Source organism: Crinia signifera, chromosome 4 (genome assembly GCF_055691185.1).
Source record: "Crinia signifera chromosome 4, ASM5569118v1, whole genome shotgun sequence".
In the NCBI taxonomy this organism is placed as follows: Eukaryota; Metazoa; Chordata; class Amphibia; order Anura; family Myobatrachidae; genus Crinia; species Crinia signifera.
In genome coordinates, this window is record NC_139220.1 from 149597095 (window position 1) to 149613664 (window position 16570).

General features: G+C 45.2%; 1 protein-coding gene across 1 annotated transcript; it reads right to left on the reverse strand.

Moving 5' to 3' along the window:
- Window positions 1-10828: 10828 nt before the first annotated feature.
- LOC146072987 (uncharacterized) lies at window positions 10829-12777 on the reverse strand. The gene is made up of 3 exons (XM_083180157.1): window positions 12159-12777; window positions 11634-11705; window positions 10829-11406 (listed from the first exon to the last, which is right to left on the reverse strand). The coding sequence occupies exons 1-3, from the start codon at window positions 12775-12777 to the stop codon at window positions 10829-10831; spliced, it is 1269 nt and encodes a 422-aa protein (XP_083036283.1).
- Window positions 12778-16570: the final 3793 nt, after the last annotated feature.

The following is a 16570-nucleotide window of genomic DNA, read 5'->3' on the forward strand; positions in this document are numbered from 1 at the left end:
AAAAATCTGAACAGTTGGAAGGTATGTGTATAGCACATATCTGGAAACCCCCCTTTAGAAATCCTGCGTTTGCCCCTGCAATGTAACCTTACCCATAAAACTAATTTAAGCCATAAATTATTATATTGTCAGTAGAACTAAACTGTTATGGTTTTGTCGGGAGTGAACCTGTAGCCGGGACTGCTGTTCAGAACAGCCACAGCGAGACCCTACTCTGTCTCTGTTGGCCCCCAAAGTTAGGTAACCGGTTCCTGCTGAACTAGGCTTCGCCTTTAGCTGCCACGTTTGGAAGGGCGAGTTAAGCCCGCCCTAACTCCGGTGCAGCCAGGAGTTATGGGGTGACAAGGAACCGGGACCTCCTGAGGGTACAGCCAAGAGGAGAACTAGCTAAGGGACCTGACTGAAAATTAACAAAGGGCAGCTTGCCCAGCTAACTTTGCTGCTAAGCGCCAGCGACCTAGTCGCCAACCACCGGCGACAGAGTCGCATGCACAAGAGAAATACACCACGCAAAAGGCACACTACAAACAGGACAAGAACAACACTTAACAATGAAAGAAGTGCCGGAGGCATGACCTGTGAATCAGGCAATAAGATAACCAGCGACCGGACAAAAGTGCCTGCCAGCAAGCCGCTGGACAAGGTCAGAAAATAATACGAAACCCCAGAATGGGTAATAATACAAGAGCAGAACTGCCCCTAAAAGGGGTACTCACGGATACCAGGGAAAGGCTGGACGCACAGGCCAGAAGAGCACTTCCAACAAGAATTCCCTGGAGCCGGGACAGAGAGCAGACAGGAACCACTGTCACAGGAGCTATCACCGGCGGGGCTTGTGAGAAACAGAAGCCCTTAAATAGGGACTGGCATTGGTCCAATATAGGCCAGCCCACCTCCTGGTCCAATGGTGGACTGGGCGCCGGGTAATTGATAGCCTGACCCTAAGAATGCGGACAATGGCATCCGCGTACTAGGCGACGGCGTCCGTTGCTAAGCAACGGCGCCGCCGCGTCATGCCCCCTTGTGCCGGGTCCTTCCGGCTTCCGGGATTACCCGGACATGATGCGGTGGAGGGCGGAGGCTGCGCCCGACTGCGGCGTCCCCTGGCGTCTCTGGTTGCCGAGCAACCAGACGGCGTTACGTCAGAACGCGCCGCTGTTCCCCTCTGCCAGCCGCCGGAGACCGAGGCGCAACAGTACCCCCCCCCTCGAGGAGGGGTTAACAAACCCCTATGACCAGTTTTATGGGAAAAATTTCGAAAAAATTCTGCTTTTAATCTCGGGGCGTGCAAGTCCCTATTAGAGACCCAGGACCTCTCCTCCGGCCCATATCCCTTCCAATGGACGAGGAAATTCACGGAACCACGAGACCTTTTGCAATCCAGAATCTTCTCTACTAGAAATTCCGAATGTCCATGGACATCCACTGGAGGTCTATTCTGAACTACCCTTCGTGGAAATTTTTTTGAAAAAACGGCTGGTTTGAGGAGGGAGGAATGAAACGTATTGGCGATCTTAAGCGAGCTGGGAATTCGTAACCGAAAGGCTACTGGGTTGACCTTCTTAATGATGATATATGGACCAATAAACCTCGGACCAAATTTGGCAGATGGCTGTCGAAGTTTAATGTTTCTGGTCGACAACCAGACTCTATCGCCCACTTTGAACTTACAAGGCCGCCTCGAACGGTCTGAAAAGACCTTCTCCCGAAAGGCAGCTCCTTTGAGGGCTAAATGCACTTGCTTCCATACGGTTCTGAGCCGGGCCGTTGTAGAAGATAAAACTACGGAACTTTCCGGACCCAGTGCATTGGCTTTGGGATGGACTCCATAGACGGCAAAGAAAGGAGACGTCTTCGTGGAGGAGTGATGAGCATTGTTATATGCAAACTCGGCGATAGGCAGAAAATCTGCCCAATCATCTTGTGTTTTGGACACAAACAGGCGTAAATACTGCTTTAAGGACTGATTGAGCCGCTCCGTCTGACCATTTGATTGGGGATGGTAAGCTGAGGTCAAACTAAGCTTTATTTTAAGTGCTGCACAAAAGAGCTTCCAGAAGCGAGCAATGAATTGGGGACCCCGGTCCGATACAATGTCAGAGGGCAGCCCATGGAGTCTGAAGATGTTAAGTAAGAACAAGTTGGCTAAACCATTGGCTGTTGGTAATTGCGGTAATGGAACAAAATGAGCCATTTTACTGAAACGGTCAATAACCACCCAGATGACCTGGAATCCGTGGGACATGGGTAGGTCCACCACAAAATCCATGGCAATATGTGACCATGGCCTGGATGGAATTGCCAATGGTATTAATTGTCCTGCCGGAGCAGTCCTGGGAACTTTATGTCTGGCACACTCGGGACAAGACAAGACAAAGTCCTTAGTGTCTGTGGCAATATCGGGCCACCAGAAACTACGAGAAAGGAGTTGCAACGTCCTTTTAACACCCGGATGTCCCGCAATTCTACTTTCATGGAATTCAGCCAACACCTTTTTTCTCAAGGCCTGTGGAACAAACAGGCGCCCAGCGGGTTTTTGACTGGGCGCTTCATCCTGAGCTTGGAGAAGTAAGTCTTTAAGCGTCTGTGTAAGACCGGAATGGATTACCGAGGGTGGAAGAATGGGTGCTGAAGGAACCCGTATCTCTTGCCTGGGCAAGAAGCTGCGGGAGAGGGCATCCGCTCGGACATTCTTGGACCCTGGCCTATAAGAGATGACAAAATTAAAGCGCGTAAAAAATAACGCCCACCTAGCCTGACGGGCATTTAAACGTTTGGCAGATTCGAGATATTGCAGGTTTTTGTGGTCGGTAATCACCAGTATTTGGTGGCTCGCCCCCTCCAGCCAGTGTCTCCATTCCTCGAAGGCCCACTTGATGGCCAGCAACTCCCGATTACCCACATCATAGTTGGCCTCTGCCGAAGAAAATTTTCTAGACATGTAGGCACATGGGAAGAGAAACGAGGAACTGGAATCCCCCTGCGATAGAACAGCTCCTGCTCCCACTTCTGAGGCATCTACCTCAACCACGAAGGGTTGCTCCGGATCAGGATGCCTAAGGATTGGAGCTGTAGAAAAAGCTTGTTTAAGTGCCACAAAGGCCCACTCAGCTTGTGGGGACCAGTTGGCTGGATCGGCTCTCTTTTTGGTAAGGGCCACGATGGGGGCGACCACATCAGAAAAAGACAGAATAAATCGTCTATAATAATTTGCGAACCCTAAAAATCTCTGGAGGGCTTTGAGATTAGAGGGTCGCACCCACTCCAAGACCGCCTGCAATTTCTTTGATTCCATGCGAAAACCGTCCGAAGAAATGACATATCCCAAGAAAGATACCTCGGGGACTTCGAATTCGCATTTCTCCAGTTTGGCGAATAGATGGTTTTCACGGAGCTTTTGCAGGACTTGTCGCACCTGATAACGATGTTCTTCTAGGGTACTGGAATCAATTATAATGTCATCTAGATAGACAACCACGAACTTCCCCAGAAAGTCCCTGAGGACATCATTAATAAAGTCTTGAAAGACAGCCGGTGCATTAGATAACCCAAAAGGCATCACCAGGTATTCATAGTGCCCTGTTTGGGTACTGAAGGCTGTCTTCCATTCGTCCCCGGCTCTAATGCATATCAGATTGTACGCTCCCCGGAGATCAATTTTGGAGAAGATCTTGGCCGAACGTAACTGATCAAACAGAACCGAGATTAATGGTAGCGGCCTAGCGGGTAAGTATTTTTGACTGTAATTTTGTTGAGAGCCCTGTAATCTATACAGGGCCTAAGGGATCCATCCTTTTTGGAAACAAAAAAAAACCCTGCGCTCAAAGGAGATTTAGATGGTCTGATAAACCCCTTGGCCAAATTCTCCTGAATGTACTCATTCATGGAGCGGGTCTCAGGACCAGACAGAGAATAGAGTCTGGCCTTAGGGTATTGAACCTCCGGCATTAGTTCAATGGCACAGTCATATGGACGGTGAGGTGGTAATACGTCCGCCTGACCCTTGGAAAATACGTCGGCAAAGTCTGAGTAACTGGCAGGAATCCCTTCCAGAGAGACGGCTGCCAACTGAATAGGACTTTTTATGCAAGACCCAGAACACTGATCACTCCAACGTGTGATCTCTCCAGCCTGCCAATCGATCTGAGGATTGTGTTTCTGGAGCCAGGGATAACCTAAGACAACTGGAACTAAGGAGCAGGAGGTTAAATAAAAAGAGATCATCTCCTCATGCAAGATCCCCTCTCGAAACTGTAACAGAGGAGTCTGACACGTGATTACTCCACTGGGGAGAGGATCACCATCCAGCCCTCGCATGATTAGCATTTTATCAAGGTCTAATTTGGGAATACCCAACTTACTGGCAAAAGAGACATCCAAAAAATTCCCAGCTGCCCCGCTATCGATGAAGGCGGAAACAGGAGTCTCAGTCTCGTTTACCCTGACACTGGCCAGTACTAGTAGTGCGTTACGAGAAGAGATAAGCTGAAGACCAAGATGAACCCCCTCACAATTCACTTGGTCCGTGCGTTTCCCGACTTGTTCGGGCAAGTGCGCACCACATGACCCTTACTGCCACAATAGAGACAAAGACCAGCGGACATCCTACGGGCTCTTTCATCTGGAGTAATCCTAAAAGCCCCCAGCTGCATGGGTTCTTCTTCCTCCTCAGACGGAACATAACCAATCGAGGTGGGGCGAAGCACGGAGCCTCTCTCGGACTTCCGCTCGCGGAGCCGACTATCAATCTTTAAAGAAAGCTCCATTAGTTTATCTAAAGTCTCCGGTGCAGGGTATTGGATGAGGCTATCCTTGATCGCCTCTGATAACCCCTGCCGAAACTGACTGCGTAAGGCCGGGTCGTTCCAACCACAGTCGTTGGACCAACGGCTAAACTCCGTGCAGTATGCCTCTGCCGGATTCCTCCCCTGTTTTAGGGCCCATAAATGACTTTCGGCTGAGGCCTCTATCGGGATCGTCATACAATAATCCTAGTGACTTAAAGAAGGCGTCAACTGATCGGAGTGCCGGATCGTCCGGTGTGAGACCGAAGGCCCAGGTTTGGGGATACCCCTAGAGTAAGGAGATTACCAACCCTATTTGCTGTTGCTCAGACCCAGAGGACCTAGGTCTCAGACGGAAGTATAGCTTACAGCTCTCCCGGAAATTGTAAAAATTTTGGCGATTACCGGAAAACCGGTCCGGGAGGTTCATCTTGGGCTCGGGAGTCACAACGGGGGGAGCTCGGGACACCTCCTCCTGGGATTTCACACGCAAGGATAAATCTTGCACCATCTGGGTGAGGTTCTGTAGTTGGTTGGCAAACGCCTGGGCTGGATTGGGTGTAGTAGGGTTCATAGTAAATCCTGGAAAAATTATCCCCTAATACTCTGTACTCCCTTCCTGGTTTTAGTATGGCCGGTGATAATGTTATGGTTTTGTCGGGAGTGAACCCGTAGCCGGGACTGCTGTTCAGAACAGCCACAGCGAGACCCTACTCTGTCTCTGTTGGCCCCCAAAGTTAGGTAACCGGTTCCTGCTGAACTAGGCTTCGCCTTTAGCCGCCATGTTTGGAAGGGCGAGTTAAGCCCGCCCTAACTCCGGTGCAGCCAGGAGTTATGGGGTGACAAGGAACCGGGACCTCCTGAGGGTACAGCCAAGAGGAGAACTAGCTAAGGGACCTGACTGAAAATTAACAAAGGGCAGCTTGCCCAGCTAACTATGCTGCTAAGCGCCAGCGACCTAGTCGCCAACCACCGGCGACAGAGTCGCATGCACAAGAGAAATACACCACGCAAAAGGCACACTACAAACAGGACAAGAACAACACTAAACAATGAAAGAAGTGCCGGAGGCACGACCTGTAAATCAGGCAATAAGATAACCAGCGACCGGACAAAAGTGCCTGCCAGCAAGCCGCTGGACAAGGTCAGAAAATAATACGAAACCCCAGAATGGGTAATAATACAAGAGCAGAACTGCCCCTAAAAGGGGTACTCACGGATACCAGGGAAAGGCTGGACGCACAGGCCAGAAGAGCACTTCCAACAAGAATTCCCTGGAGCCGGGACAGAGAGCAGACAGGAACCACTTTCACAGGAGCTATCACAGGCGGGGCTTGTGAGAAACAGAAGCCCTTAAATAGGGACTGGCATTGGTCCAATATAGGCCAGCCCACCTCCTGGTCCAATGGTGGACTGGGCACTGGGTAATTGATAGCCTGACCCTAAGAATGCGGGCAATGGCGTCCGCGTACTAAGCAACGGTGCCGCCGCGTCATGCCCCCTTGTGCCGGGTCCTTCCGGCTTCCGGGATTACCCGGACATGATGCGGTGGCGGGCGGAGGCTGCGCCCGACTGCAGCGTCCCCTGGGGTCTCTGGTTGCCGAGCAAACAGACGGCGTTACGTCAGAACGCGCAGCCGGGACGCGCCGCTGTTCCCCTCTGCCAGCCACCGGAGACCGAGGTGCAACATAAACGAAAGGAATATATGAATGGTCTGATTTTATATGAACAGTCTAGAAATGTTTCTGTCCCTTCACACATTTTTTCATTGTTTTAGCTTATGGAACATCTATTCAGACTCAAGACTTTCCTGTTTACTTAATTCCCTTGAATATTGATTATGAAAAGCTTTTCTGTACTTACTTACTGTATTACATTCATTCTAACTGTTAAGCGCCTTGAGTCTTATTGGATAAAAAGCACTATATAAATAAAAGTATTATTATTATTAATAACAACAACAACAACAACAACAACAACAACAATAATAATAATAATAATAATAATAATAATAATAATAATAATAATAAATAGATAATTATAATGTATGGATTACACCCAACATTCAGTACTACAGGTGTCTCTGGGTTTCAAGGCAGGAATTCCAATATAGAGATATATGGAATAAATTACATATGATGCATGTTTGTCAAATAGATGTGATGTGTGCTACATTTCAGCAGTTATTACTAAGCAGATATGTAACATTCATTAGAATTAACAACAATTAATAATTACAAAAATGTTATGAGTTAATATATAACAGATACAGAGTGCTAAAACGAATACATATTTAAATAACTCTAAAAACCACATTTATAATTCAGATAATTAAGAATTAAATAGTTATTTTCCTGCTTCTGATCAGACTTGTGTTTGTTCAGGAGAATCTTGCCTGGAGCAGAGGCTATTCTAGTTTTTAGGTCAATTCTGGAACACCGCTGAAGCATAATAAATCTAGTGGGGTTTTTCAAATACATTTTATGGCATAAGCTAATGCTGAGTAATATTACATTATCCTGATTATATTATAAACTGTTATAGGAATATTGTCTATTTTAAATATCTGCTTCTATGGAATACATACCTTTATATAATGATGTTGTAACCAGCCATTTAAGTCAGTTTCATGTAAGATATGGCACATTGCCCACGCATCCATTCTCCCTCATAATAAGGGTAATTCAGACCTGATTGCAAGTGTGCGAATTCGCAGCAGCCAGTCAAATGAAATCCCGATTTTTAAATGAATACGCTCTAGATGTGTATGGATGCATGTCCATTGTAGCTGAGAGAATATGCCTAAAATCCATCTTAAAAAGCTCACCATCTAATGATTTTTACACTGGCCACAAGTCACCGCAGGCTCCTAGCATATAGCCCGCACATTGCAGGCTATACGCTTGCGCAGTTCATTCATAATCGATTGCTGTGCGAATTTGCAGCTGTGTGATCAGGTTTGAATCGGGCCCAATATGTATATATATGTGTGTGTGTGTGTATGTATGTTTGAGGTAAAGAAACCAGAGACTAAAGTAAATAGTAAAGCTGCCCATAGAGGGTCCATTCCCGGACCGTCCCTTCTGTACTATGAGATGCGCGCTCCTGCACATACTTTTTGTACTAGCTGGTAATCACATCGCATCGCATTGCATGCACACTGCATGCATAAGACATGTGATGCGATGTGATGTGTACTATTTAAGTCCCGAACGGATCCGTTAAACGGACCGTGTATGGCAGCTTAACTTAGAGTCACATTAGAAAACCAAATTCAGAGTAATAACCAAGCTTTTTAGGACTCAAACTACTTCCAGCATCTCTCCTCTTCATACCCCAGAATTTTCAGGGGTCCAAGCCTCTCTTTCAGTGCAAGTGATGTCAGTTCAGACTACAATACAGCCAACCAATTAGACGCAGTTTGCCACTCTTAAACTTTGTCAGTACTTCAACATTGTACAACTTTCAGTTTCTTTACCTCAGGTATACAGATTCAGTACAGATGAAACGAATAGTGAGAATCCCAGGCGCTGTCCAATCCCTATATTCTTTGGATATCAGGTATCTTTATGTGCTACTTGATACCTGGGGCGAAATGTAATAGAGTGCGATTTTTTAGACATGTGCGATTTTTGGTCAAAAACGGCCGAAATCGCACATTTTCCGAAAATCGCACATTTAATAGGTTGAAAATCGCGGTAAAAATCGCACTTTTTACCGCAAAATCGCACTTTTACAAAGAACGATTTCTGTTCTCACTTCAAATCGCATCCAGATGTTTTCCTATTAGAAAGTACCCAAATCGCATATGTAATAGGGTGCGAATTTAAAAATCGCAAGTGTCACCTTACCAAAAAAACGCCAAAAAAATAGACTACCTTAAGGCAGGCGATTTCACTCCCAGCATATGTTTCAAAATGTGTTTTAAGCAAAAAAAGTGTCAAACCATAAAAAAATACACCTGAACCTTTCAAACACAGGTGAACGTTATAATTGCTCACACCACCATTATAAATAACACCCTAATCATTTTCACATGTGAGGGAGTTAGCAATGGAGATTATGCAGTGTGGTTTTGAGCTACTGCTGTTGGACGATATACGGATTGAGGAGCTGCATAGGAGGAGGCAGCATGCCCAGAACCAGGTACCCATTCCACTTCGTGCTGTACGTACTTACCGTACAAGGGTCTACCTGGCCTCTCTCTCAGATCAAGAGGTTGTGCAAATGTTTAGGCTGACTCGCACAAACCTCCTGAACCTATATGAGCAGGTGAGGGATGATTTGGAGCCTTTGGCTAGTAGTAATTATGCGGTGCCTGGACTGCATAAATTAATGTGTGCCCTGTACTTCTTTGCTACTGGGTCATTCCAGTCAGTAAGCTCCTGGTCACTGGGGATCACACAGGCCACTTTCTCCAGGCATTTGACTCAAGTGCTATCTGCCTTAAAGAAGCTGTGGCGAACATATATTTCATTTCCACGGTCAGAGTCTGAGTGGCAGGATGTGAAGGTGGGTTTCTATCGGCTCTCAGCATTTCCTAATGTGCTGGGAGCCATAGATTGCACCCACATTGAGATACGGGCACCGCACAGGAGGGGGTATGTGTTTGTGAATAGACGTGGCCGTCACTCCCTGAATGTGCAGGTGGTGGCTGATGCAAACATGCGTATACTCAGTGTAGTGGCAGGCTACCCCGGGTCCTGCCATGACGCATATATACTGAGCCAGTCGTCACTCTATGCCAAATTTAATCAAGGAGACATGCCAGAGGGATGGCTACTTGGTAGGTACCTTTTACATTAATCAATGTGTGTGTCATGATTTTGCTTACTGAACTATGTAGATTACACTGCTATGTCTCTAAAATGTATACACATAAAACACTCACATTATGTAAATAATTCATACCAGTTCCTGCAGAAATGTATATATACATGTAATCTAATGAACACACTTTAATTAACATGTGCAGTGTTCTGCTGCTTTATATAAGTAAGCAGGCCATGATGGACTATGGACCCTGAGCCAAACACACATTGTAGTGTATGGGCTACAAAAAGTATGCTTATGTTGCTGTTGTTTTGTGCCTGTCCATGTGTATTCTGGGCCAAACTTTATTGTGAATGCACATTGCCTGATATGATGATGAGCGGACAGAGTGTTGTACTCACACATTTTGCCAATATCAATTTTTATCTTGTAATGGGATATGTGTTTGACATGGAAATTTTACCAAGATGCCACTAATATTTTGTCAATTGTGCAGGAGATTCAGGATATGGATGTGACTGGTGGCTAATGACCCCTCTGCGTAACCCACGTGGCCCTTCACAACAACAATATAATAGTGCACACGCTACTACCCGCAATGTTGTGGAGCGCACCTTTGGGTTGTTGAAATCTCGTTTCCGCTGTTTGGACCGTTCTGCAGGAATCCTGCTTTATCAACCCAATAAAGTTTCCCTAATTGTCCAGGCCTGCTGCATGCTTCACAACATTGCCCTGGTCCAAGGCAATGAAGGGTTTGAGAACTTTGCAGCAGTGAGGCAGGAGCCATATCCACAAAGTTCTGAGGGGGTAAGAAATACCCAGAGGGGGAATGAGATGCGCAATACAATCATTCAGCAGTATTTCTCAGGTAAAACATCCATTAACCTTACCATAACATAACTCTATGCAAGTAATGCCACAAATAGCAATCATTATGTGTGTTTCAAAATATAGGGGAATGACATCCAACTTTGTCAACTCCATAATGTAGAAAGCAGCAAAGACCCAGATGTTTGATGGTATGTAAATTTAGACCCCAAACCCCAAAACCATTTAATGTGCACTCCAACGTGTTACTGTAATGTTTATTTGTAAGTATTATATAGTATAACATTTTAATCAAAGGCAGCATTGTAATTGAATTCAAACTACTGTTTATTTTTTAAACAAAATTAACACGTGTGGCCATGTTTTTGGCCAATTTCAACAAAACTTATATGGCATACAGTACATAAAGAAATAACACTGTATGATTGAAAATTAACTAACTATTACTGTGGCTGTCTGCCACGCCCACGAGATGGTGGTTTAACTACACCACCCCTTGTGCGCACGGTCCGGCGAGGCGGAGTCATTGGTGATGTGCTGAGTGGGGTTGTGGAAATGCTGGCAGTTGTGACACTGCTTTCCCCAGCTCTCTCACTAATTAAATATGTATGCAGTGCCACCAACGCTGATGTTTGGCCTTTCACTGCCTCGGTCAGGTCTGAAAGCCTTTGATCTAGATTTGCGGCCATTCTAATCCTCGTCCCTTCAGCCACACGAGTGGATTGCGCCACTTTTCGAATGTGGTGCTGAATTGAATGGAGATGCTGACCTATTCCTTGAAGCTCATTACTTTGAGTATCCATGAAATGGAGTTGTTTTTGTCTGAAGGCCTCCAGACACTGAGCTAGCATGTCTGCTGTGGGGGCACGTGTGGTTTGGGGTTGGGGAGGTGGTGCTGTACTTTGAGCAATTAGGGGAGTGGTTGGTGGTGGGATTCCTTCTGCTGAAATTTCATGTATTGGCTCAAGGATAATGTCTGCTATATCCTCTTCCAAGGATGCAGCTTGTTGTTGGGAAGTTCCTGTATAATAGAAAAATATGTTCCTTTTGATGTCCACGTAGATTAAACACCTCCATATGGAGGGCAGTGCATTAATAATTTTTCAATATGTTAAATGATTAGCATTGCTAAATACCTCTATCCTCAACAGAAGTACAGTGCAGACATAGTATTATGAATAGCAAAATTTACTTGTTTTGGCTGATACATAATGATGAAAAAATAATAACAATATCATCTACACTCACCAGGGTCACCTGCTTGTTGTACTCTCGGATTTTTACGTCGGGGACCAGTTTGACCACTACGCTTCCTTGGTGCTGTAAACAAACAGTATGAATGAAAAATCTCAACTCCTGAAACTCAATAGTAACATCACTGTGTGTACCATTATCTAAACACAAGATTAACTGTAAATATTTGTGAAGCTGTAATGTTTATTTATTTTTTATCATTTTGGAAAATAAATGTGCTATGCTAAAAAACACACAGAAATTTTAATGTAATTATTTGCACCGTTAGCAATGAATTATTGTTCCCATTGTGTAAGGTTGACATTTGTAAGCAATATACCTGGTGCTGTAGAACTACACATCCCAGCATTTCTGCAGACTTTGCAAAAATAATTGTACAGAACAGGAAACATGCTGAGATGTGTAGTGCTGCAGCAGCAGATGACTAAAACCAAACAGCCAACTACAATGACCATGCTTTAAGAACATTAACAAAGCTAATTAACAGACATTTTAAAATTATACATTGTGGAAACTCACCAGGCCTGTCATGAGTTTGTTGCTGGTCTGTGTCATGGACGTGGGTCCCTGGCAGCACCTCGGGTGGAATTATGCGCTTCAGCTCCTCCTCAAATGGTGTGTACTCCACAATGACGCGGGGCCCACCACCTGTCCTGGTTGCCTGTGTTAGCTCTTTGCCCATTTTCTTCTTCAATTTGCGCTTTATATCATTGTAGCGCTTTTTCACGTTGGCAAGATTACGCTTATAGACGCTCACAGCATTTACTGCCTGTAAGATTTGGCGCCACATCAACCTTTTTCGTGCCACACCTGTGCGGTCCGACAACTCGCCAAAAAGGCGGGGAAAAACATCCACTACAGCCCTTACCAGGGCACAATTCTCCTGATAAGAAAAGCGTATATTTCGCCCACTGGCTGTGTGGCCAGGTAAAGGCCCTTCTCCATCATCCTCCTCCTCCTCACCTTCCTCTAATCCACCCTGTTCCTCCTCATCCTCCTGTTCCTCATCTCCCTGCACTTCCAGCTCTGGATCCGAAGTTTCAACAATTTCAGCAGCCTCCTCCACAGTACTACTGTCAGTGTGACTATCTAATTCCTCCTCCTCCTCTCTCCGCACAGGCAGTGTTCTCCTTGACATTCTCTCCTTATGCACTGTACTTCTCACTCTCATGTGCTTACACCCTCTCAAAGGACAAAATGGTGGGTGTGGGCTTTATATAGGGTGTGTGATGCATAATGTAGGGGACTAATGTCTACCAATCAGAGCCTGTGACAGATAATGCAGCATGCACTTTGTAGATAACTGTCATTCCGGTTGGTTGCTGTAAGCATGTGTCTGATTTAGAATTTGCCTAACTTTAATGAAGGCAGACACAATAACCTCACTCTAACAGCGCATATGCGCTGAAAAGCGCTTTTTAACATGACTAAAAATCGCACATGCGCTGAAAAGCGCTTTTTAACATGACTAAAAACCGCCGCATATGCGAATTCGCGGCAAAAAACGCGATTTTTAAAGGTGCGATTTGGTGCGATTTTATTTTTGTCTAAAAAATCGCACCCTATTACATTTCGCCCCTGATATCCAAAGAATATCCGGGATTGGACAGTGCCTGCGATTCTCATTATTTGTTTGGTTTATATTGTATAGAAGGGGTTTGTTCCCTTAACGTAGATACGGTCACTAGGTCTACAGCAGGATGCTACGTTTTCAGTGTCCATGTCGACTGTGTAGAAATTTGGGACAAAAAAATGTGAAAAACCCCATGTCGACCTTCCCCATGTGGACCTATTGCTTGTATCGACCTAATGACCAGGTCCACCTTCCTGCATGTCGACAATTGCTCTGCTTCGCTCTCCATGGTTTTCTCTCAAAATCAGTCTCTTCTCTCTCTCTCTCCCTGAAGCTCAGCCCTCTATACACATTTCTGACTCAATTATCCATGGCCCTCTTATTAACACTCATGAGATTTTTACATATCTCTCTACATTGACAATAACATCCACAAACTGTCGCCAGAAACAACACTCACAAACCACCTGCAGCTACACTTATCTCTCTCTACTACTTCTATTAGCTGGTGACATTTCACTTATTCCAGGCCCCAGCTGCTTGCCCCGCTCGCAGGCACCTAACTCTCAGGAACAAAGTAATCCAGCTAACCTCATAAACATCAAATGCCTCCCTTCACCCCCCAAATCACTAAAATGTGCGTTATGGAATGCACGCTCTGTTGGCAACAAATAAACATCCATCAACGACCTCTTCATTTCAAACAACTTCAACCTGCTGGCTATAACAGAAACATGGCTCTCACAATCCGACACAGCCTCCCCTGCAGCCCTGTCACATGGTGCTCTCCACTTCACACACACACCCAGGCCTGGTGACGGCAGAGGAGGTGGGGTTGGAATATTACTATCCCAATCCTTCACATACAAAGTTATACCACAGGTTCCATCACTCACATTCACATCATTTGAAGTACATTCCATCAGAACTTACACTCCTTTCTCGCTGCGTGTTGCAGCTATCTATCGCCCACCTGGGCAGACAACATGATTTCTGGAAGATTTTTCTGCCTGGCTCCCTCACTTCCTTTCCGCTGACATCTCAACCATCATCATGGGTGACTTCAACATTGCTATTGATAGCCCAAAATCTGCTGTTAATGCCTCCAAACTACTCTCTCTAACCTCCTCTCTCGGCCTCTCCCAATGGACTGACTCCTCTACTCATCGGGATGGCCACTGTCTTGATCTGATATTCACTAAGCTGTGCTCAGTGTCGGAATTCACCAAATTCTCCTTTCCCTCTCTCAGATCACAACCTTATCACCTGCATGCTGTCCTCTAGTACTTCTAACTCTAAAACACAGAAATCCTTTAATCCACCTCAAGCCCGCAGAAATATTAATGATATTAATTTTCAAGTACTCTCCTCCTCACTGCAACAACAGCTTGCTCCTATTTCTGCATTCACTACTCCTGAGATGGCGGTATCACACCTAAACCTAACCCTCAAAACAGCCCTGGATGAAGTGGCTCCAGTTACCCACCACACTCCACGTAGGCCTAGACGCCAACCGTGGCACTCTAAATTAACGAGACACCTACAAAATATCTCACGCAAAGCTGAGCGTAAATGGCATAAATCTCACAGTCCAATGGATTTCTTTACATATAAGAATATCTACCAGTACTATAGTTATGCCCTGGAAACTGCCAAACAAACATATTTCCAAACTCTCATTTCTGCTCAAGCTTCTAACCCAAAACGTCTTTTTAATACATTTAAATCCCTTCTCAACCCTCCCTCACCCAAGCCACCAACCACTATCCATGCACAAGATCTTGCTTCCTACTTCAGGGATAAGATTGACAAGATCAGAGATGAATTGGTATGCTCCAACTCAGTTGGTGATATGCTCAATTCCATACCTGAGCCCTCTGAAGCATTTGCTTCATTTGATCCCACAAATGAAGATGAAGTATCTGCACTTTTCTCTGCCTCACACTCTACTACCTCTCCTCTTGACCCTATACCCTCGCAAATAAATAAATCTCTGTCTCCTGTGCTCATTCCAATCTTAACTAAAATCTGTAACCTCTCTTTCTCTACTGGTGTCTTTCCTTCATTGTTCAAACAAGCAGTTATTACTCCGATTCTGAAAAAACAGAATTCTGATCCAAGCTTTCTCTCAAACTACCGTCCCATTTCTCAACTTCCATGCACCTCCAAACTACTTGAAAGACTTGGTTATACACGCCTCACACACTTTCTTAACTCGCACAACTTAATGGACCCGCATCAGTCAGGCTTTCATGCCCAACACTCCACAGAGACAGCACTGACTAAAGTTGTGAATGATCTGGTCACTGCTAAGTCTAAAGGCCACTACTCACTACTAATTCTTCTAGATCTCTCTGCTGCTTTTGACACTGTTGACCACACACTTCTCACACAAACACTACAATCCATAGGTCTTAAAGACACAGCCCTCTCTTGGTTCTCATCCTACCTCTCTAACCGCTCCTTTAGTGTTCATTTCTCTGATTCTACCTCCTCTTCGCTACCTCTTTCAGTTGGAGTACCTCAGGGTTCAGTTTTAGGTCCCCTGCTTTTCTCAATCTATACCTCATCTATTGGCAAACTAATCAGCTCCTTTGGATTTCAGTATCATCTGTATGCGGAGGATACTCAGCTCCTCCTATCCTCCCCGGACCTGTCCCCATCTGTATTGAGCCGTGTCTCTGAATGCCTTTCTGCTGTTTCATCCTGGATGTCATCTCGCCACCTCAAACTTAATATCTCAAAAACAGAATTAATTATATTTCCGCCAATAAATAGTAGTTACCAACCTGATATCTCTATCGCTGTTGAGAAGATGACAATCACTCCTACCTCTCAAGCTCGCTGCCTAGGTGTTATCCTTGACTCAGAACTTTCCTTTGTACCCCACATTCAATCTGTCTCAAAATCATGCCACATGCACCTAAAAAACATATTTAAAATTCGCCCTTACCTTACACAAGACACTGCAAAAACTCTAATCCATGCTCTCATCATCTCACGCATTGATTATTGCAATAATTATCTCCTTATTGGCCTTCCCCAATACAGACTCTCACCCCTACAGTCCATTATGAATGCAGCTGCAAGGCTAATCTTCCTAGCCAGACGTTCATCATCTGCAAAGCTACTCTGTCAGTCACTTCATTGGTTACCTGTATTCTACCGTATTTAATACAAAATTCTTTTACTTACACACCAAACTACACCAACATACATATCTTCTCTTATATAAAAATATCATCCAACACGACCTCTACGCTCCTCCCAAGATCTGCGTCTCTCATCCACACTCATTACTCGCTCCCATTCCCGACTGCAGGACTTTCTTCGGGCTGCACCCACTCTGTGGAATGCC

What these genes read in the sequence shown, in the direction of transcription:
- LOC146072987 (XM_083180157.1), bottom strand. Translation starts at nt 12,777, where the DNA reads ATGTCAAGGAGAACACTGCCTGTGCGGAGAGAGGAGGAGGAGGAATTA. An exon ending in ACAAACTCATGACAGGCCTG is followed by an intron (nt 11,706 to 12,158) that starts GTGAGTTTCCAC and finishes GTTTGTTTACAG; the next exon opens with CACCAAGGAAGCGTAGTGGT. An exon ending in ACAACAAGCAGGTGACCCTG is followed by an intron (nt 11,407 to 11,633) that starts GTGAGTGTAGAT and finishes TCTATTATACAG; the next exon opens with GAACTTCCCAACAACAAGCT.